The sequence below is a fragment of the Clarias gariepinus genome, chromosome 3 (assembly GCF_024256425.1).
Source record: "Clarias gariepinus isolate MV-2021 ecotype Netherlands chromosome 3, CGAR_prim_01v2, whole genome shotgun sequence".
NCBI lineage: Eukaryota > Metazoa > Chordata > Actinopteri > Siluriformes > Clariidae > Clarias > Clarias gariepinus.
The window spans coordinates 32,342,501-32,365,057 of NC_071102.1; the positions used below are offsets into that span (position 1 = coordinate 32,342,501).

The 22,557-nt window shown below is 39.4% G+C and overlaps 1 protein-coding gene across 3 annotated transcripts in view; it reads left to right on the forward strand.

The window, feature by feature from the left end:
• The window catches only part of trip10a (thyroid hormone receptor interactor 10a), a 36,548-nt gene extending 14,249 nt beyond the window's left edge, over window positions 1-22,299 (forward strand). The window contains exons 3-15 of one of the 3 annotated variants that reach the window (XM_053492033.1): window positions 1,269-1,325; window positions 1,616-1,763; window positions 2,877-2,939; window positions 4,224-4,328; window positions 5,286-5,414; window positions 5,572-5,718; window positions 6,742-6,930; window positions 11,948-12,112; window positions 14,435-14,544; window positions 14,784-14,916; window positions 15,025-15,116; window positions 18,388-18,521; window positions 19,258-22,299. In XM_053492033.1, coding sequence (XP_053348008.1) covers window positions 1,269-1,325; window positions 1,616-1,763; window positions 2,877-2,939; window positions 4,224-4,328; window positions 5,286-5,414; window positions 5,572-5,718; window positions 6,742-6,930; window positions 11,948-12,112; window positions 14,435-14,544; window positions 14,784-14,916; window positions 15,025-15,116; window positions 18,388-18,521; window positions 19,258-19,409 — 1,624 coding nt within the window. In that variant the 3' untranslated portion in view covers window positions 19,410-22,299. Of the gene's footprint in view, window positions 1-1,268; window positions 1,326-1,615; window positions 1,764-2,876; window positions 2,940-4,223; window positions 4,329-5,285; window positions 5,415-5,571; window positions 5,719-6,741; window positions 6,931-11,947; window positions 12,113-12,335; window positions 12,360-14,434; window positions 14,545-14,783; window positions 14,917-15,024; window positions 15,117-18,387; window positions 18,522-19,257 lie in introns of all 3 variants that reach the window. The other 2 variants (XM_053492034.1, XM_053492035.1) reach the window with 2 other exon arrangements.
• The last annotated feature ends 258 nt before the right edge of the window (window positions 22,300-22,557 follow it).

A 22,557-nucleotide genomic window follows, 5' to 3' on the forward strand; every position in this document is an offset into this window, starting at 1 on the left:
ATAATAAGACATTAACACTGTAAAATGAGTTAAAATCGTAAAATGGTTTATTCTACAACACAGTTGAATACTTGACTCTAATTCGACTTTCTTTAGCTCTGATTGCGCTGTCAGATGTAGCGGCCAGTTCATTAATAAAAATGATTCCTCTTGCTGATTCCTCAGGTCTCTTTTTTTTTTTTTTTGCCTCATAATGTTGCTGAGTCTAGACCTGACCAACTAAAGCAACCCGAGATCATAACACTGCCTCCAGAGGCTTGTACAGTGGCCACTATGCATGATGGGTGCATCGCTTCATGCACTTCTCTTCATACTGCCGCACACATCACTCTGGATCAGGGTCAATTAGACTCATCACAGCACAACTGAAGACTTTTTTTCTGATTAGTTCACTAAACACACAGCTGTTTCTGTGTCTACTCATCATGTGTCGAAATGCTCTTACTTTCATTATTAAACATAGCTCTAATTTCCGCTGTTAACTTTTTTTTTAGGATGCAACTTCAAGCGTTTAAGGGAACTCTGGTCATGCTCACTTGTCATTTCTTTTATAAAGTTGATGGTTCAGCACTTTATGTTTTAATCATGTTTTTAGACTTTTTTCTTTTTAACCCAATTCCATTCATGTGAAATTCAGGCCAATAACAACCTTTCTGGAATTGCAGCTTTTTTTTTTTTTGGCCAGTTATTGAATGAGTCAGAATCGAATGGTAGGTGCTTTGTTACAGTCACGGTGCTTTAAAAGGAAACAACCTGCAAGGTTATGAATCCCTTGGCAACTAATCAGCGGACTGCAGTGGACTCTAGTTTAATAGAGGAGCTTTGGACATCACTAAATGAACAGTTTGTGTTTTTAACCCTTCATACAAGCCTAGAAATGCAGTGTGTGTGTGTGTGTGTGTGTTAAGAGTGTATAAACTGACCCAATCAAGAAATTAATGTTGATTCTTTTGTGTTGTGATGAAATCAGGGTTTGCCTTTTTCATTACTCGCAGCTGATGCAATGCACTGAAACATTTTTATTTTGACTGTAATTTTGAATTACTCGAAACTAATCGTCCGGTAAATGAAATCAAAGCAAGCTCGGTTTCGTAGCGCGAAGAACAGGTTCAGCAGCTTTGCTATGAAAATAAACATCAGGTAATTAATCTATTCATGTGGTGCCAAAACTGCAGTCTCATTACTGTATTATTGATATTTGTGTTTCATTCTTTTTGGCTGGAAATGAAGTATATCCGTCATAATGATGTTGCTCATTATCTTTACAGGAATCTAACAAAGAAGTACAGCCCTAAACGAGGCAGCAAGGAGGAGCAGGAATGCAGGTAATAAAAAATAAGACCCAAACATTCGGCCTTAACAAATCGAAGTCCTTGGCCGTAATAACCGGTTTGGGGCATAGTGGTTCATTTTCTGCTTTGAGTGAGTGAGCAGGACGACCTAAAGGGTCTGAATGAGTTTGTCCCTCATGTTAACGATGAAGCGCAGCACTCTCAATAGCTCTTCTCTGGGAAACATAAATGAAGTTGCAGATGAAAAAGTGTGGTGACTTCGAGGCTCGAGATGAAATTTTACTCCAAACTCATTTATCTTTGACTCGTTTTTTTTCTTTTAGGTTTTCAAGCCACCAGTCTTTCCTGGACATTCTTAACGAGATGAATGACTATGCAGGGCAGAGAGAGCTGATCGCTGAGAACATGATGATGAACATCTGCATCGAGCTCACTAAATACCTGCAGGAGCTCAAACAGGAGCGCAAGGCGGTGAGAGAGAGATAAATAGGCCATGCTTAAAATAAAATCAGCAGTGTTTTTGTATCGTGAATCGTGAATGATTGTCATAGTTAGAAGTTTCACATGACCCTGTTTGCAACAGACGACCATTTCCTGTCCCTTGGATATATGTTCAATCAATTAGTACTGTCGGATTCCTTTGAAACGATTGATATAATCAGTCACTTGTCACAAACAGAGAAATAAGTTTACTGCTCAAGACATTCACACAACTTCAATTTCACTCTTCTGTGATTTTACAGTAAATTAGTGCCTATAGAAAATAAAAACAAAAGAATACCACCAATAATATTGTATGAGGGGTGTTCGAGTCAAACCGGGATCCCGACCAAGGTGGCTCTAAGCCCATCACAGTTGTTTTCGTGAACATTCAGAGAGTGGAACGCTTGATCCTTAAAGATTGACAGATAACTTGTCGGCCACTTGAGGAAGATACACACATCTGTCTGTAAGAACTGTACGATCAATCATTCATTAACATCACTTGCGAAATACAGGAACTTGGCCGGGATTTCTTGCCTTATCCCCCGTACAGTCCTGACCTCGCTCCAAGCCATTTTCACATTTTTATGCCATTAAAGGAGTTCCTGGGAGGCCAGTGTTCCAGAAGTGAAGCTGGAGGTCAGATAATGGTTTTGGCGTACTGAGAAAATGTCGATGGTATTCAAGCACCAGTGAAATGCTGGGATAAGGGCATTAGTGTAGCAGGGGATTATATAAACAAATGAGGGGAAAAAAGTCTTTATTCTCAAACAGTAACTGTATTGTCATAATGAACAACCAGAAGTCCCGTTTTGACTTGAACACTTTTCATAGTTGCTAGTAATATGATGCATGCCAGAAGATGTCAAAAAAGGGTTTTGAACATTATTTAACTTGATTTTTGTTGCCTTTGGATACAGAGATATAATACCTTCTGTAGGGAAAGTAGGTCTGACAGCTTTCATACGAACAGCCATAATTAATCTTAGCTTCTTTTAGTCCTTGTGGGTTTGTGTTGGTTTTGTTGTCAAATCTAAGTAAAATCTAGAGACCCTTCAGCCTTTGTGTTCTAACACTTTTTCCTTCTGTTACATTTTTTAGCACTTGTTAGAAGCCAAAAAGGCTCAGCAGACTCTGGAGAACATCTTCAAGCAGCTCGACTATGTAAGTTTGTATGTCTTTATGCCACGTTCAGTCATAACATTAAAACCACCAACAGGTGAAGTGCTGTTGTTTACCTCACTACAAGGGCATCTGTCAAGGCGCGGTATATATGCATTAGGCAGCAATGAAGTGTCAGTTGATGAGTTGGAAGAAGGACATTGGTGAGTGTAAAGAGCTGACTGTTTTTGTCAGGAGTTAAATTGTGATGACTAAAGAAACTGTACACAGAAACTCCAAAACTTGCAGTGTCTATAATATGATGTGGGTTTGTACCTAAAACAAGTCATGCAAAGAAGGACAACCAGTGAACTGGTGACACGGTCATGTAAGTCGAAGGCTTGTTGATGTGTGTAAATGGTAAAGTCTAGCCCATCTGGTTTAATCCCACAGAAAAGCTACTGAAGCACAAACTGCCTAAGTGGTTAATGCCCTAGAAACATAGATAGATAAAAAGGTGTCCAAATACACAGTATAGACTTAAACCTTAGATTCCCCAGATCTCAATCTGATCTTTAGAATGTGCTTGACAAACATGTCCAACCCATGGACGCCCCATTTCACAACTGCCAGATCTCACAGCACACCTTCAGAGGACTTGTGGAGTCCATGCGTGGACGAGTCAGTGCTGTTTGGGCAACACATGGAGACCTACACAATATTAGGCAGGTGGCTTTAACTAGTGCTGCACAGTTTATCACAACTGAACTTGTGATACACGCCTGCGCAATTATTTACTTATTGCATAGTCAGGAATTTATGTAGACTTTGTCAGTAATTTAAGTATTTAGCATTAAATTTAAATAGCTAAATTAATATTTACAAACATCCCTAATTTGTCCAATTATTGTCTGTTAAACCTAGATAAATATGTTTGAATACAAAATGCATTTAATAGTTAAATATTCCATTTGTGTTGCAATTGCGATATTTGTGAAAAATCATAATGTTTTTTTTTATTTTTTTTATCATCATTTAATCTTGCAGCCCTAGTTTTAATGTTATGGCTGAGTGGCAAAACTGCAGGTGTGTGAGCCTGGCTGCCTGCTTTGCCTGCTATGATTTGCAAATGACTGCCTGTGCACATTTGTTTACACATGCTTTTGTATTGTTGTGTTTATTGCTTGCTCACATGAGGCCTGTGTGTGTAAGTTAGATAAAGAGAGGCTGTGCTGAATGAGTGAGAGAGAGGAGGTTGTTTATCTGTTTTCTATACTGTTTGGTCAGGTGGGTCATTGCTTTTGTAAATTGCTGTTTGGTGTGTGTGTGCGTGTGTGTGCTTGCCAGAGTAAAAAGCGCTTTGAAAGGGAGTGGAAGGAGGCGGAAAAGGCGGCGCAGTATGCAGAAAAAACAGATCAGGACATCAATGCTACAAAAGCAGATGTGGAGAAGGTATTTCATTACAGCTGTACGTTCTGTAAAGAACGTTCTGACTCCCTTTAATGTGTACATATTTTTCGCATTATGTCACAGTTGCCCAACCTCATTCCTAAAAGGTTTACTTAGTGTCATACCATTATAACTGTTTTAATTATCATCTTGAGTCTTGTGCCCAACCCCATTCTTAGACATTTACTGTCCTGCAGAATTTAGTTATACACACCTCCTGTTCAGATGTTCCTCAAGACCCTGATTAATCGCATCAGGTGTGTTTTACGGTTTTATGGTGCGTTGCAGCTGGATGTGATCTTGAATGCTTGTATGCGTAAACGTGCATAATGAAATTTTTGCATTCTAGTTCCAGGGGTCTAGCTTTCTCTAGCACCACATATATTCCCGATGTATGCAGGCAGCCAAATTGCCGCCTCTCATAGCCGATTCAGTTCAAACAGTGATAAACCCTCTCGGAAGTCTCTTTGTGGTACCAGCTCTTGTAATGTATAAGTACAACTCCAGTGCTGCTGCCTTTTGGCATGCAGGATCTTGGAGACCTTCAGAAAGTGGATTACCATTCTAGTTGGTGCGTTTTCTGCACAGTCTACTGCAGCTTCCCAATAGAGATCTGATTGGTTAGTTCCGCACAGCTGCTGTTTGCAATTTGCCTAAAATTAAAACCAGCTCGACCCGTCTGGTCATCGCACCACTAGTACGTAAATCAACAATACCTCTACATTTTATTCCCCAATTACTCCTATTATAAAATGCACAGAACTAGTGTATAAGATGGGAGATTTATCCTGAGAGAAAGAAAAGGAAGCTTTGTTTATTTATTATTATTATTATTATTATTATTATTATTATTATCATTACATTTTACGAAGCAGGTCTGATCACATTTGTTACACTAACCTGTGTGTGTGTGTGTGTGTGTGTGTGTGTGTGTGTGTGTGTGTGTGTGTGTGTGTGTAGGCTAAACAGCAGGCTCATATGCGTGCACACATCGCAGAAGAGTGTAAGAATGACTATGCTGCCCAGCTGCAGAAATACAACAAGGAACAGAATCAGTTCTACTTCACAGACATGCCACAGATATTTAATGTAAGCAGTATATAACGTAACAATTCAGGTCTTTATTTTTTCCGTGAGTAACTATGTCACCAACTGCGCACACAATATCAAGTATCTATTGTTTTGTAAACCTGACAATTTCCATATAACCTTTTCTGACATTTGATTGTGTGTGTTTTGCTTGTAGAAGCTGCAGGACATGGATGAGAGGCGTGTACGGAAGCTATCACAAACCTACGTCCTGTTTGCAGACACGGAAAGACAAGTCATGCCCATCATAGGAAAGTGCCTGGAGGGCATCACCAGAGCTGGCACCAATGTTAATGAAAAAAATGTAGGCCTCTTCCATTTAGGATTTTCTTTTACGTTTTCCAGATACATGTGTTACTGCAGTTTGACAGGAAAAAGCTACAGTAGCTTCTGCTTCCCCTCATCTGCCGTGTAACATAACCGTTAAGGAAGAACAGTTCTTCCAAATCAAAACAGATCTAAGATAAGGTTGCATAGTGTTATCAGGAACTTTACCTCTAATCCTCAACGATTTTAATTTGCAGACTACAAATGGTTTTCATTTTTGCTGTCCACGTCCCATTACACAGCATGTGACATATAAACAGATTTTTTCCTTTTTTTTTTTCACTATACTTGTTGACCATGTCCTATACTGTGGGTCATTTATTTGAGTTTTTCTTCTTAATCATTGACTTTTAGGCTTTTCCCCTGTTTTTTTTTTCACTCTACTAATCTTTACAACTCCAGTTTCAAAATGCGAATTAAGGGAAAACACTTCTCCTGTTATGGAATTTTCTTAGTAAACATGAACACTCCCAAATTCTCACCCATGAGAGGGCACGGGTTCAAAACCCAGCACCCTAAATCAACAAGGCTCTTAATCCTCAACTGCTCAGATATGTAATAAGATAAATATAAGTCATTCTGGACATGACACGACAGACACATTATTCCAACTGGTCATTTAATTAAGATGAGAAGCATGTTTCAGCACTTCTGGACTACAGAGTGGGTTAAGTGCCCAAAAGTGACAGCTTGGCTTACAAGGGCTGATGATTCACCCAGAGCCTTATCTGCACTTGCTCATTATTGCTAGCTTCCCTTAACTAGCACATAAGAGTTCTCTAATGAAAACACTGGACTTATAAAGGCATTGATCTATTCAAGTGAAATACTGGAATAGGGCTGATATAAATGTGCTAGCAGGCCCTAGTTACTCCTTATCTTTCAAAAAAAAAATTTATTATTAACATTATTTGCTGCCTTTAAATAGGCTTTGTGATTACATTTGTTGTTTTTAGTCCTTCTATCTGATGTCTCTAGTAAAATATCTCTGTGATTCCAGGACTCTTTAGTTCTCATAGAGCAGCACAAATCAGGTTTCGAGCGTCCTGCCGATCTGGAGTTTGAGGACTACAGCCAGGGCATCAACCGGGCCTCATCTGACAGCAGCCTGGGCACACCCAAAGGCCCCATGGAAATGCTGGGCAAAAAAAAGAGCAAACCTTTCGGGCTGTTTAGCAAGAAGAGCAAGGTAGGAACACCCTCACCTACCTAATACTTTACCCAATAAGATGTTTTTATTATTATTATTATGGTTATAATAATAATAATAATAATAATTATTATTATTATTGTTGTTGTTGTTGTAGTTGTTATTGTTGTTGTTATTATTATGGCTATCTTTATTAGATATTGCTTAATACTTGTTTTAACTAGCCCAAGTAAAAGATGAGATTATTGAAAAATGCTAACCACTGAATAACATAGATTATGAATTAGTCTTAAATGACGGTATAAAACATTGTTCCATGGTACCAAAAAAAACCCTTTTATTTTCAGCCTAAATATCAATTTGCAAAGCCTTGTTTTGCATATAATAATAATAATAATAATAATAATAATAATAATTCTAAAAACTTTAAACCCTAATCACTAGAGCTATGTGCCCTTGAAGAAAACCTGTGCAATCGCTGTCAGGAGTTGGATCACCAGAGCAAAGGCTACATTCACATTACCCTATTGTGACTGACTTCGGGCTGTCTGAACCTGCAATTAAGTTTTTTCACATATGGATCTTTCGTATGTGGTCCTAGATCGCCTGTAAATCAGATACCTGATGGTCATGTGACTTGAATGAGATAGGCCAGATAGGAATATTTTTTTTTCTTCTCCACGTGGTGGTCATAAGTGATGTCATCAGTCATAACCAGCAGCACAGGGATTTTATAGCAGTGTTAACAAAAAAATCTTCCAAAACAGCTAAACTGAGGGGTGCGGCTTTGTTCCTTAAAACCTCAATTGTAGAATGTGCCCTGTAATGTGAATGTAGCCTAAAGACTGCATCTTTACAAAGCATTAAAAAAAACAATCAAACAACCTTGTAATATTTCCTGTACAGTATGAGTTAAATTAATATAAGGTTTAATTAAAGGGGTTTGGCAAAAGTGTGGCATTAACCATTCAGGAATTACAGCCTTTTTCATAAACACACCTAATTTTTCGAGAGCTCAGAAATAATGGGACACATGACACCTTGCATGGCCAGGTGTCGCCTATTCGCTCAATACTCCATGACTAATTAAGCAGATGGTTCTAAGGGGTTTGCATTTGTTATTTGTTCACTCAATCTCAACATGAGGTCTACCCTCACTTGCCTAGATACCTCTTTGTACATCATTATGCTGAAAAAACAAAATTAAACTTATTAGAGAGGGTGCAAAGACATTGGAAGTGGCCAATAAAACATTCTTAAAAAGAAGGAATTAGCTGGCAAGCTGAGCAGGAGCAAAACATCTGGAAGACCACAAAAGACAATTAAAGTAGATGTCTGCAGAATTCATTGTATATGCTGATGAACCCTTTTATAACATCTAGCCAAGCACTCTTGAAATGGTAGTCGTGTCATTGTCAAAGTCTACACTCAAGAGATGGCTTTTGTCAGCGTCTATCTGAAGTAAATACAGATACTTGATAACAAGGTGCAAACCACTGGTAATGCTCAACAGCTGAAAGGCTTTGCCAGATTCTATGGACTGATGCCGAACAAGAGTAGATCATCATCTGACGATCATCATCTGTCAAACATTGTGGAGGCAGTGCTATGGCATAAGCCTGTATTGTTGACAATGGAACCAGGTCACGAGTATTTATTGATGACCTGACTGCTGATGGGTAGCAAAGTAGCAGGATGAATTTTTAGCGTTCAGGACTATAGTCTCTACTTAGATCCAGCCAAATGCTGCAAAACTGATAGGATGCCAGTTTAAATTGCAGATTGATGAGGACCATCAAATAGGAAGGCAAAGAAATGGGATGTTCTTCACTGGAAGATAAATCAGGCCGTTTTCAGGCAAAAATCTGGCAGTTTTTTGACGGCAAAGGGGTTTCATCCAAGTATTAAAAGCAGTCCTTATGTTTGTAATTATGTTAGTTTGTTCCATTATTTATGAGACACCAAAATTGAATGTGTATGTATGAGAATTGCTAAAATTCCTAAATATTGAATGCTATACTTTTGTCAAATTCAATGTGGTTTACAGAGGAGGCCAAATAGCAAAAAAAAAATTTTTTCCTCAATATTTATGGACCTGACTGTATATATTTCATACCCTAAGCTTATAAAAATCTTTGCTATTAAAAGTTAAAAGAGATTTGAACCGAAGCTAACATAATTTCTATCTGTAGCCAGTACATATCTAACCAGCTTCATTTCCAGTCATGCCTGTTCACATCTGCATGACATTGCTCCTAATGCTTTTTCCAACATCATTCTAAATACAGTATGCCCTTATCCATACACTTGATAGAAAAAAAATATTGTTCTTAACACTATATTATATTAGTGTCTTATTGTCTCATGTAGTCATTGTCACCCTAATTGTAATGCATACATAAGAAATTTGGAATTCTTACAGGGAAATGACGTATTCATTTTGCTAAGTAAATCAGATAAAGATTGTGTGGCGTGAAAACAGAAGTACAGTTTATAAATTGAGCAGTCCAGTTCAGCAGGAATGGTCTCCAGCAACTTTGCATAACCTTGAAATCCCCCTCCCTCTTGCATTTCTTTAAAACAAACACATTTGCACAGGCACTCACACATTCTTCGCCAGCACCCTTCTTTTGCATGGCCCTCTCTGGCTGCGAACTCATTTGTTTCGCCCTTGACAGGAGTTGCTTGAGTGATGCTTAAAGAAACTCCCAGCATACCTTTCTGAAATGTCATGAATCAGGAAAGATAGCAGCAGTGGCATCTGGCTAACTTGTAAGAAATCCCATGAGAATGAGTCTGAAACAGGGAGCACATTCATCTTTCAGCAGTCACATGACAACGCAGGAAGGCAGACAGTCAGGCAGGCGTTTGTCTGCTGTCTGTCTCCAGTACCAGAACATCAGTATCGGGGGACCTTTAGCTTCTTGCTCGTTCCAGTACAGATGCGTTTCGTGAAAAAGTACCGTTTGATCTTGTTCAGTGTACAATCACTGAGCATTCTCCTACATGGCTTGACTTCTTTCTTTACTTTCCCTTTTTGCCCTCACCCGCATGCACATGATGGCTGTTCTACCCCCTGTCTATTTCTGCTTGCTCTGTCAGTTCAGCATGTGCCTCTCTCCCATGTAGCTACTCAAGATCTTATCAGTAACATAGCTGAGCTTCAAAAGCACCATAAAAATCTTCTATACACCAGAGCAGGGTTTATCAGGGTGGTAAAGTGTTCCCTGGACTGTGTCTCCTCTCACAGGTCCACAGGAGCTGCTTTTAAAAGAAGCAGATTATATTTACCACTTCGTTTATCCAGATATACTCTTAGGGCGTTTTTACACTTGGCCTGAATACTTAAGTCCACACCAAGGACAGAATCTGGGCTTGTTTTTGTGATGGGCTTATAATAGAAAGTTTTCAATATTTATTTATTTATTTATTTTTTCCTTATGACACGTTTATAGAATGGTATGCAGTTTACTCCTAGGGGAGTTTGACTGTTCAAGTCATAAGGCACTCTAGACCGTAAGAAGGTTTTTAGATCGAACCTAATACTCGAGTTGTCATGCAGCATCTGTATCAAATGGTCTCCATTTGACCTGATACAGATCTCTGGACACTCGCGACTAATAAAAACAGTTTTTACACCTCACCAAAACAAAAGTGTGAAAACGTTCTTAGATGAAGCATCTATGCAATCTGCATGAGGAGATCGCCATGAGAGTCAGAGGCACAATAACGCTGGTCTTTTATAAAATACCAAATGGAGGTTTTGGCCTGCATTCCGGCTGTTGTTCATTCCATTGCGATGTTGCACGTTATATCCATGTGGTTATTACAAGCGGTTAACGGGCAAAGTGTGGCTCTGCTACTTCAACCCTCATAGAACTAAGCCCTGAATTTAGCTAATATAACATAATCCAGGATTGCTAAAGGTATTCTAAAGCTTAACATAGTATTAAGGGACTATCTGTATATGTTTGTGTACATCATCTAAAGCCTGCAGACAGACCCATGTTTCTGCAAATGTTACCACAGTTTACATTACACTTCCCTATCTCTTCATTCCCTGTTTAAAATATTTTGCTGCCTGGTCACATTATTCTTGTGGAACAAATGAACAACCTTTTATGGTTTTATATTAACACCCTGTGAGGGAAGACATTAATCATTCAGTGAGTGAGCGCTAACATCAGTATAAGACCTGTAAAATTTCATACAGTTTCTCAAGTAATGGCCGGATATCAGAAGCTAGGTACTGTCTGTGGGTTACCATTGATGAATATACACTGTAAATCATTTTTATAAAATATAATGAAGTATCGATTAAGCAGATAAGGAAACGCTAAATAACAGATGTTTTGTGTTATCCACTGGCTGTCTTCCATGGTTTAGAGAACAGTGAGGGCTAGCCAGTGAAGCCACACTTTGTTCTTTCCTGCTGATGCTGCATTGTTGGGCTCTAGAACTGGGGCTTTTACTTTAGTGTTGGACTAATCGGCTCCTAGACTTTAGTAATGGGCTTTTGGGCTTAAGCGTAGTTCCCTGGGCATGAGCGTAGGCCCCTTGGGCATGAGCGTAGGCCCCTTGGGCATGAGCGTAGGCCCCTTGGGCATGAGCGTAGGCCCCTTGGGCATGAGCGTAGGCCCCTTGGGCATGAGCGTAGGCCCCTTGGGCATGAGCGTAGGCCCCTTGGGCATGAGCGTAGGGATAGTGTAGGGCTGTAGTGTTGAGCTTGAGGGCTTTAGGGTGGGGCTTGAGCGTGGAGCTGAGGTGCTTTAGGGTGGGGCTTTAGGCGTGGGCTTTATTGTAGGGCTATGGAGCTTTAGGGGTGGGTTTGGGGGTTATTTTAATAGTTTGTTGCGGGTTGCTCTCATTCTGCCTCTTGTTCCTCGCTCTGTGATGTTGCTTATGGTGTTTGATGGTGTCTCTCTTCTTCCCTTGTCATGTGTGTTTGTCTCCCTCTCTCTCCTCACCACCTCCTGCCATCATGTCCCTGCTTTTCCATGGGTTGCTTTCCTGGTGTTGGGCCCCATCCACCTCACCCCGCCGTGCCCTTTCCCAGCCTTCCTCCTCCCCGCTCACACCCTTCTCCACACCCCCTGCCCCCTCACCCGCTAACGGACCCCCCTCCCCCAAGTTTGCCCGGGATCCCCTGTCCTACTGTTTGAAGGAGATCAATAAAACAGTCAAGCCACGAATTTCGTCCTTCCGGACCCTGCGCAGAACGGTGAGTGAGAACGGACGGAGCTCAGGAGTCTCAGTACGTTTATAAGCCTGAGTGATGATCATGTGCAGCGAGTCATGTGCACAGTTACTGTATGCCTTGTTAGGATTCCCCAATCGTCTTGTGAGTGTGACAAGACATGTCTAGAAAACTTTTGTGTGAATTTGCTGACGGACATCCTGCCTGTCTTTTGTTGTGTTTGTCTCTCTCTTTTTTTTCTTTTTAGAAATATACCCTGGAAAGGATCACGGTAATAAACATCAGGGTGATGAGGTGTGGTGTGGGGGTGTTATATAATGTACATCCTCTCTGCTGTGTTTATTTAAAAGAAATAAACGGGCAAGTTAAACAGATTTTCCACATGGTCACCGATGCCTCATGTACATGATGTGGTTAATTATTATTAATAGCTGGGTTGTTTCAGTCACTCCTAAACCTGTTGCTAAAAATGTTGCATAGGTGGCCATGAAGGGGGGCAGACACTGGAGCTTTTTCAGACATATGGTTTATTTATAGTGCATCATTATAGTCTGTCCAAAAAGTTAATTGGGAACTGCCGGTTGGTTTAATTGTTCTGACTGATGGTGCACTGTAAAATGGTTACTCTTTTGGAAAGACTTTTAAAGCGATGCTGTTTTGACTTTGGACTAACACTGGTGTAAAACAGGAGACACTGGTATTAAGGTTTTTTGCATGTTGATCTTTGCCGCCTCGGTTTAATTATCACCCGGACGAGAGATATCCTTTATCACTTGGTGTGCTTGGGTGAAAATTTGTTTTGGCACAGCATGTATGAAAAGGACCATACTAAAGGTAACATAAAACAAACACTCATTTATATGGGGAAGTCATTTATTCATAAGGAAGGAAGCTCAATACAGTTGAGTTCAAATAGTTTGCATACAATTTAGGGAAGAAACCGTTTTTTTTTTTTTTTTTTTTTTTTGAATAGTCAAAAGACAAAAGCTCATATGAGTTTAATATTAATGTTCTGTAATTATCTATGTTGAAAGCCCATCCTTTATCGTTGTACTCGACCCTACGACCCTGTTATGACACCACTTATTCCATAGCATGGTTACAGTGTGTAATCCGATTAGTTCAGTGTTGATTAATTACGGCAGGTCTCACAGGAGCGCCGCCTGCATGATTATGTATCAAAAATAATGCAAAAGTGGGGATAGCCTTTTTACATTTACTGACACACAGATCACTCAAATTGCACGGTGGTAGAGTAATTCTTCCTCTAGTTACTCTAGGTACTACCCAGTATAGTCACTATCCTCGAGCCCAACTCCTGAATCACCTCTGAAAATCCCATTTGTTACAGTTTTTGATACAATACTATTAAAAAACTCTTGTGGTTCCCCCATTTCTTCATTAAAAATTAAACTAAATGATGTAGATTAAATAAAAAACTGAACATCCGTCATCATCTGCACCTGTTTCTTACTGGTTAATGGATCAAGTTAGATTGTTGTTTTATGTTAAATGTTAAAAAAGCATTCCTCTGAAACTGCACAGGGACTGGACTGAAAATGGGAGATCAAAACTTGGAGAAAAAAGTCCTTCAGGATGCTTAGTTAACTATTCCTCAATCTACAGTAGTACAAGAAAGGTCTACATTTTGGAAGCAAAATATGAAGAAATGGGGCGTGAGGGGTCAGAACTTTTGCACAGTACTATACCTAAACATGTCAGTTTTAAATAATTTAAATACATTAGAGATATCATTTTCATTTTGTTCTCCCTTGATTGGTGCAAATGTTTGCAACTCAACTGAAAAGAACAACAACAGACAAAAAAAAGTATTTTTATCCTAAACGGACCTGTGGTGCTTAACTGTCATCACGCTCATTACAGTTTGGTGAGTGAAATGGGTATATTTTAGAATAAATGCCAGGCAGCACTAGAATAAACAGGAAAGGGTGATTTGCTCTCGTTTAAACATTCGCACCAAAGGCAGATTCTGTTAAGAGCTCTAGATAAATCTGCGTTGTCGTCACTCTGTATTGTCTTTTAAAAGCAGATGCATGTTGGGAAAAATGTAACTTAATTAAGAATTTGTTGTTACTTTTGATTACTGTTTATTTGGATAATTGAAGGCAGCGAGTTCCCTTGGTGGTAAACTGTTTTCTGCTTCTGCACTCTTAAACGGAAGGGTAACTTTGCTCATTAGGAGGTTTACTTTGCTGTCAGGTCTCATTTAAGCTTGTGTGATTTGGTCTGTGTGTGTGGGTATGTGTGTGTGTCCTGTGTGTGTGTCAGGTTTTCTTTTCTCTTTTTGTCTGTACGAGTGACACTATCTCCTCTCGATCTCCTCAGCCGGCTGCCACGGAGGATTTCGGGCATCTTCCCCCGGAGCAGAGGAGGAAGCGGCTGCAACAGAAGATCGATGACATCAGCAAGGAGCTGCAGAAGGAACTAGACCAAAGGTGATCAGTGTGGCACCCTGTCTCCCCGGCAACCATTGCTATGACAACTAGTTGCAGCAAGTCAAGTCGACCCCTCCCGTCCCAGGTTTATCAGGGTCTGGAGTGTATTTATAAACCTCGGAGTCTCAGTGGTGTAAAAGTCTGTAGTGAGATATGTCCCTAATCGCATGTGTGCCTCTCTATTTTTGTCTGTTTGTATTTGGTATTATATTGCCTTGTCACTGATGATATCTCTGCAGCGAGGCTCTGGGGAAGATGAAAGACGTTTATGAGAAAAATCCCCAGATGGGCGATCCTGCTAGCCTGGCACCGCAAATCACCCAGACAACACACAACATCGAAAAGCTCAGAGGGGAACTTAACAAATACGAGGTGCTGGAGGACCTCATTTGATAACTTTATGTGCCTTTACACATTCACACAGTGACACACACACACAGACACACTCAGGCTTTTCACTGTTGTCTTTCTGTATTGTAGTCATGGCTTGCAGGAGCCGGCGGACGGGGAGATGCCACTCTTCGTTACTCTACTCACTCCCTAAACAACAATGGTGGCCACAATGCATACAGGTCAGTGTTATCGCCAAGCAAGTTCCAAAGAACACACGCACACACACTTAAGATAACCTTATCTTCAACCCACATTTGGTTTAGAACAAAGATGTATCAGTATGCTGAGGTTGGCTGGAGTCCATGTAATGTGGGAAAAAAGAAAAAAAACAGACATGCTGCATTAAAAAAAAAAAAAAAAAATACTGTTTTTTTAATTTTATTTAATTTTATGTTTTTATAATTGTTGAGGTTCAACTGGTCAGGATTATAAACCATGGATACACAAAGTACGTCTAAAAGCTCATTAATATACTGCCTGGCCAAAACCAAGTCACCACTTCAGCAGGGTCAAATTATTGGCCTGCATCAACCACTGAAAAACAATTAAAGATATTTGAAATGACCGGAATTGGGTTAAGAGCCGTCCAACATATTATTAAAACCTGAATCTTCAACTTTGTGGAAGTAATGTGGTCAGAAAAAATCATGAATAGCAATCACTCAAATGATTAATTAATATTTTGATTAATTATTTCTAAAAAAAGAAATAAAACTGACAGTAAAAATTGAAAGTGAGAGAATGCACAGGATTGGTACTAAACAGTTAACTCTGGGACTAAATCATGAAACCAACACTTAAATTTGCTACAAGCATAAAGATTGGACTTTGGAGCAATGGAAGTGCATGAAGCGAGGCACCCATCATGCATAGCGCCCACTGTACAAGCCTCTGGAGACAGTGTTATGGTCTGCGGTTGCTTCAGTTGGTCAGGTCTAGGCTCAGCAACGTTATGTGGTAATAAAATAAAGTCGGCTGATGACCTGAATGTACTGAATGGCCAAGTTATCACACCCTTCATATGGAGGTTTTCTTCCCTGATGAAACAGGTATGGTTATGTACGCATGAGGAATAATTTTTGCATGTAAATCCGACACCACATTGTGCTGAAGGCAGTTAATGAAAGTGTGCAACTCTAAGACATGCAGTGTAATGCACTCATTATCTGATCTTTTTTAATTGATATACCTTATTATTAAATGTCACAAACATCAAATTAAACAACTAGATTCCAGGGATCTTTATTTTTTTCCGTCTGTGGCTGAGCTCAAACATGCTGGGAAAGCTGTTCACCTTTGCACCAAAATAGAAACAGCTTGAAGATGCACAGGACCAGGTCTCGTTTGCAGCTGTAAAAATCACCTCATTAAATATTAACCTGTGAATCGGTTTTAGAGCAGCCAGTAACCTCAGGTCAATCATGCTTCAAAAACGACTGGCAAGGAACACCGAACATGAGGAATAGAAATAGATTTGCTACTGGGAACCAATTAAACTTCTACCACTTCTTTGCTTCCAGTATTCTGTTATTTGCAGTCTTTAGATTACTCTGGTAAGATAATGTTAGGGTGACTACAAGTACCATTCACAATCTAATGTAATTTAATAATAAAGGAAAGAAACATGACAGAATGCATGTTAGAGTCAAATAATTTTGTAAATGTGTAATGTTTAAAAATATCAATCATTTTCATTTATCATAAAGAAAGTAGCCTTTCCAAGAATTTAAATCCACATTCCAGCGACAACAGCACAAAACCAACCTGACCAACACTTTACAATACAGTTACATTACTTTCACACCTATTAGTAGGCCTTAGGATTCAGCATGACCACCAATACGATATTATCACGATATACCTACTGCAATGTTCAATAGTTAGTACCCCTCCTTTAATTCTATGTGTAAAAGTCATCTGATCATAGCGGGTCCCAATATTCGGCCAATACAACCTCAGATGAACAACAACATATAACTTTTTTTTTAACCTGACATTATTTTTTTAACAAAGTAAAACTAAAGTAAAAAAAAAACAACAACAACAAGGTGGGCATACTAAGTACTGCTCTTACTGCTTCTACATGATTTAAAAGGGTAGGTTGCAGCCAGGTGCTGCTAATCATTAGCCTTTGATTGCAGATGTCTAAAAATGACAGTTTGCTGGTCTGGAGCATCCAGGTTTATTAACACAATGCCAAGAGGGAGGGACACTAGCAATGGGCTTAGATAAGCAATAGAATTGAAAAACGGTGTACTAACTTTTGAACATCACTGTAGGTGCCGATTCAGTTTTTTATAGCAATTGTAGCATCCAGCCAGTGTGTGAATAGTTAATAGTCTAATTATAGAGCAAACGCAACAATTTACATTTTACATTGGAACTAGATTTCGGGGTCAGTGTAATGATGCATGTTTTGCCACACACAAGACCTGTGCTGTGTACAGATTGCTGTCAAATTTATATTTTTGCTTCATTTCCTGATGACTTTTTAAACTTCAAAGTGCTTAAGTGATCCAGAAAGGGTAATTTATTAAAATTCATCTAATCTCATAATTGAAACCTTTATCATATTATTTCAATTATAATCTAGGTAAAATGTTTAATTATTTGTGATATTGATCTGAGGTCATCTCGCCCAGCACTAGTTGTGGAATTCATTGGTTAGAACTAGAACAGAAACCGGGGGCAGGGTGCAGGGTCAGCGTAACACGGTTTCTCAGACGCTGACAGGGTTGGGGGCTTTGCCACAAGTACTCAACATTTATAGCTTGGTAGAGCTTGGACTTGACGACCTGCTGAGTTGCCACTGTGCAATTGTAGAATGTCCCAAATAAATTACAGCTTTGCGGCACACTGGATACAAGAATGTTAAGCATTCCTTAATTCACCAGAATGGATGATGTTCCATGCAGAGCTGATTTTCTCCATTAGTGTAATAATTCTCCTGGGACAATTTTGACTAGTCATTTTGTGTATCACATTGTAAGTGCTGTGCATTCTTTTCTTTTCTTGTGGTTTTTGGCACAAATATCCAAAGACATGGCATTCAGCAGTGCGACAGCTCTGTCCTTGACCTGGTTCAGTTCAGCTCACATCACAAAAGAACAATTCGACCCAAAGCACACTGCCTGTTCAATTCATGTAGTCGTCTTGATTCAGAGTCGGATCTTTTTCTCACTGAAATTGAACTACACTAGAGTTGACTTGTTAGTGGAAAAAGAACATTTTGTCCAGATATCGGACCGGTCGGGTGTAATTGCGTTGTCCTTACCCTGAGTAAAGAACCACACAAATCTGTAATTTGTAAAATTGTTGCACATCCATTAATCCCAGTTATGAGCTTCACACACCTCATTTTCACTAAACTGAACATAATGTTGTTTGTGTAGTTGCTTAACTTTCTAGCAATGCCATTCAACTTAATAACCCAGATCTCTCCCCCTTCAGTCCCGATGGTGCGCATTCGGATGGAAGCACTCCTGATGCCTCTCAGGCCATCTACGCCGAGTTTGATGATGACTTTGAAGAAGAGGAGATTTCCACTCCTATCGGGCAGTGCACAGCTCTGTACAATTTTCCAGGTGTGAATAAAACAATTTAACATCACAATAGGAGAGGAGCATTAAACATTCTGTGTTCACGTGTAAACTGTGGTTTACTCGAGCAAGGTTAAAAACAGTTTCCAATAGGAACAGGAATCACCAGGGACCAGCCGATACGATATTATCACAATAACTAGATGATGATTCGATTTGAATTGTGATTCTATTTTATAAATATTCTGATTTGATGATATCCTTGTTTTTTCAGATTGTATTATAGTTCTAAAAACTTAGCAAATTGGACACCAGATTCTGTGACGCGTGCCAATGTCTGAATAATTTAGAGTGCAGGATTATAGCGGAACTGCAACATTACCATCTCAAATGCATAAAACTATAAAATAGTTTAACTATAGTTAGTCAGTGTGGCGATACATGAATTATAATATGTTACTAAATTGATTTCCCTCCATTTTTAGTGTCCAGATGTTTTATACAAGATTATAAAAGTGCAAGCAGTCTGAAGCTGTAGGAGTTCAAAACCAATCAACACCAACTTCAATCAGTTCCTTAATTTTGCTTCAGGGGAACATGCGCCCAAAATATTTAAAAAATATACAAATCAGTTCATTTGTATATCCAAATAAATAATATCTAATAATGTGTTTACAGGACAAAAATCTGCAATAAAACTTATTATTATTATTATTATTATTGTACTGATTTATTTTTTTTGGTGCGTTTAACCAATGTTTTTGTTTATTGTTCTATCTAGGCTCGAGCGAGGGCACTATTGCCATGCAGGAGGGCGAGGTGTTGGCAGTGGTGGAGGAGGACAAAGGCGACGGATGGACACGAGTGCGACGGAACAATGGAGACGAAGGCTACATCCCCACCTCCTACGCCAACATCGCACTCAACAAGTGACCCAGACCAAGCCGTCCCTGACACCAAGAGCAACTCCCTATCATCACGGCATATCATTTGGCACAGAACTCTGCAGAAAGACAGAAAGAGAGAGATAGGAGCATGCTATGCTTCTGACAGATTCCCGACAGGTCAGCCAGAAAGAGCATGAGAATGTTTAGTGCTTTTTTATTTTATTTCTATTTTTCCCCCCTTCTCCTTGTTCTCCGCCACCTCCTCCTCCTCGTCTAGACGCCTGAGCTGCAGTGAGCAAGTATATGCTTGAAATGCTTTTTGGCCTGCGAGACATCAGCTGTCTGCCATCATCGAATGAAGACCAACCACAAGGGAGGACGCTTAAGTGCTATAGCTGAACAGGACGTACGCGAACAACACAAGTGCCAAGTGTTTCTGTGAAGAAAGTGGAAAGAGAGTGAGATGTGGTCTTGGTGCTACCAAAAAGGAGGAACATAATTAACTATAACACTTGCTTCTCTCTGCCCTTATCAGAAACCTGTTGTTCTTTGGCCTTTCTGTTTAAACGTTTCTTTTAAAGGACAGCGCACAGACCAACGAGCACCAAACCTTTGCAAATGCTTGTTTGTGCGTGCATTTATAATGGAATGAATGTGTGTATGTATGTTGGACAGAGCAAGGCTGGATGACCCAGTTAATATGGTAAACGTTTGTTTTAGAAATGCATAAAAATATATTTTTTTCCCTAAAAACCTAAACGTTACCAACACTATTGCAAAACATTTTAAGACAATCACCGTAGACAGGTATAGGTAGAATTTAATAAGTGCTTTAAAAAAAGATGGCTGCATTTGCTTGTGTGGTCATGTTTGCACATCACATCACATCACATCACACACACACACACACACACTGCAAAGTCACACAAACACAGTTTCTATAGCTTAGGTCTAAATAAATAAAACAGAAAACAAAAAAAACAAAAATGTTCCACATTTGAGACTTCAATATTTATATATAAATAAGAAATTCTTTATTTTAGATATCACAAGACCGTATTTGTTTTAACAGGTTTTTATGCTTAAGGAATAAAGATCATTTAGTCTCAGCTCATTTCTGTTTGAAGTATTTCACGAAGCAGGACAAAAGCATCAGAATTACTTTAGCTGCACATTTCATGCACATTTTTTTTTTCTTTACAGAGCTATGTTGTTGAGTCTATTTGAATGTACTTTCCCTGTTGGTTGAGGACGGAAAAAGCTTCATCAGGTAGTTTCCTTTAGGTGTTGTCCGCTGGGGGTCATGTGACTGGTCACATGGTATATTGTAATGTGGGAATGTTTAATTTGGAAAAGAGGAGTTCATCAGGACATGGATAGCCACGTGTCCTCCAGCGCTTCTTGTCACTTGTGTGTAAAACTTTGCTTTCTTTAGTTCTGTTCATTGATGCACTCAGAATGGCTTAAAGCTTTGGGGTTTTGTCTAGGCTCAGAATGTTTTAGGATTTTTAAAATGATTTAAATATAGAAGCTTGCTTTTTATTCTTAGATGAAAGAGGCAATTCTTTCATTCCATGATAGAGATCTTATACCAAAATAGTAAAAAAAAAAAAGAGTAAGAAACACATACTTTTACACAATAGGATTTTTTCTTCTTCACATTTTTAATTAATACAATGTACCAAAATCTCAGACTGTGATCTCTGTTGGTTTAATGAGAAATAAGTCTGGAATGTCAGATCAGCTGGTCCTGGCAGCTTTTGCACTCCCTCTGCTGGTGATAAAGGGAACTGTAGCTTCTCCAGCCTCCTTCATACAGAAACCAATGACTCAGTGGAATTGCTAGAATTCTTCTCCGTTTCTAAAGAGGCTAAATCCCTCCAGCATGACGTCATGCAACTCAGCCCTGATTCTGGAGCATCATCATCATGTATTAACACTCAACTGTAGGGATAAATTGCTCAGCTAATAAATCTTGAGAAACTGTGTGGTGGAAGAGGAAACCTCCAAATATGTACAGAGTGGTTGTACTCCAGGACAAAACACTAGTGTAACAGAAACATCCGGGAAGGTTACAGCAAGTGAAACGTCCCACAGGTGGCAGTGTTGCTCCGTGTCACATTTTAGGCACGACATGTTAAGATCTTCCCGAGGAACTCGATGTACAATATGTGCGCAATGCCATAAAATCTGATGATTCTATTCCAAGTAAGCTGACCAGGATAGACCACCCTGACTGAACACGTTCTACCTGTGAGGTGCACCAAGGAGTGTTTCAGCCCCCAAGATCTAGCTTCCAATGCTTCACACATCTTGTTCATCTATTCTTCTTTCAACCTCTCAGAAAAATTTCAGTAATCTATTCCAACTTTACATTAAGTGTTCCCAGGATCCAATGCTGGATCCGAATTAATCCAGTGCAGGAACAAGCCTGTTGTCTAATATTTAAACTAGTGATGACAAAGGTGTCAGGCGTATTTACAATGTTATTTTATATATATAATAATAATAAACCAAAATTTTAAAATTAAGTTAACAGGAGAGAAAAATGCAAGGAGCGTTCCAGTCAAACTGGGACTTCTGATTGTGCATAATAATAGAACAGTTATGAAATTAAAAACTCCCTTTATTTCTCTATATAATCCCCTGCTACACTAATGCACTTTTCCCAGTGTTTCATTCGTGCTTGGATACCATAAAGATAAAAAGTGTTTCAGTACGCCAGAGCTATGATCGACTGTCTGCTTCTTTACGTCTGAAACACTGGCCTACCAGGAACTCCTTTAATGGCTCAAATGTGAAAATTGCTTGGAGCAAGGTCAGGACTTTATGGGTGATGTGGCAATAACTCCCAGCTGAGTTCCTGTACTGTGCAAGTGGTGTTGGTGAATGATCGTGTGTACAGTTCTCATAGACAAATGTGTCTCTGCCGCAAGCTGGCGACAAGTTATCCATCGATTTTTCAAAGATTAGATGATCTGAATGTTCACAGCAAAGACTGCAGTGAGGTCTGGCCACCTCCACCGGGAATGTAATTTATGGAGTCGTATCATCATACCCTGCTTGAAGTAAAAGTTCATGGGGTTTACGCCTTATGTCCCGGTTTGACTTGATCGCCCTTAGTATAAAAATGAGAAGATCCACTGCTGATGATGATAAAGTAAAGCTATCTCTAATGTTTATTTCATGACTTT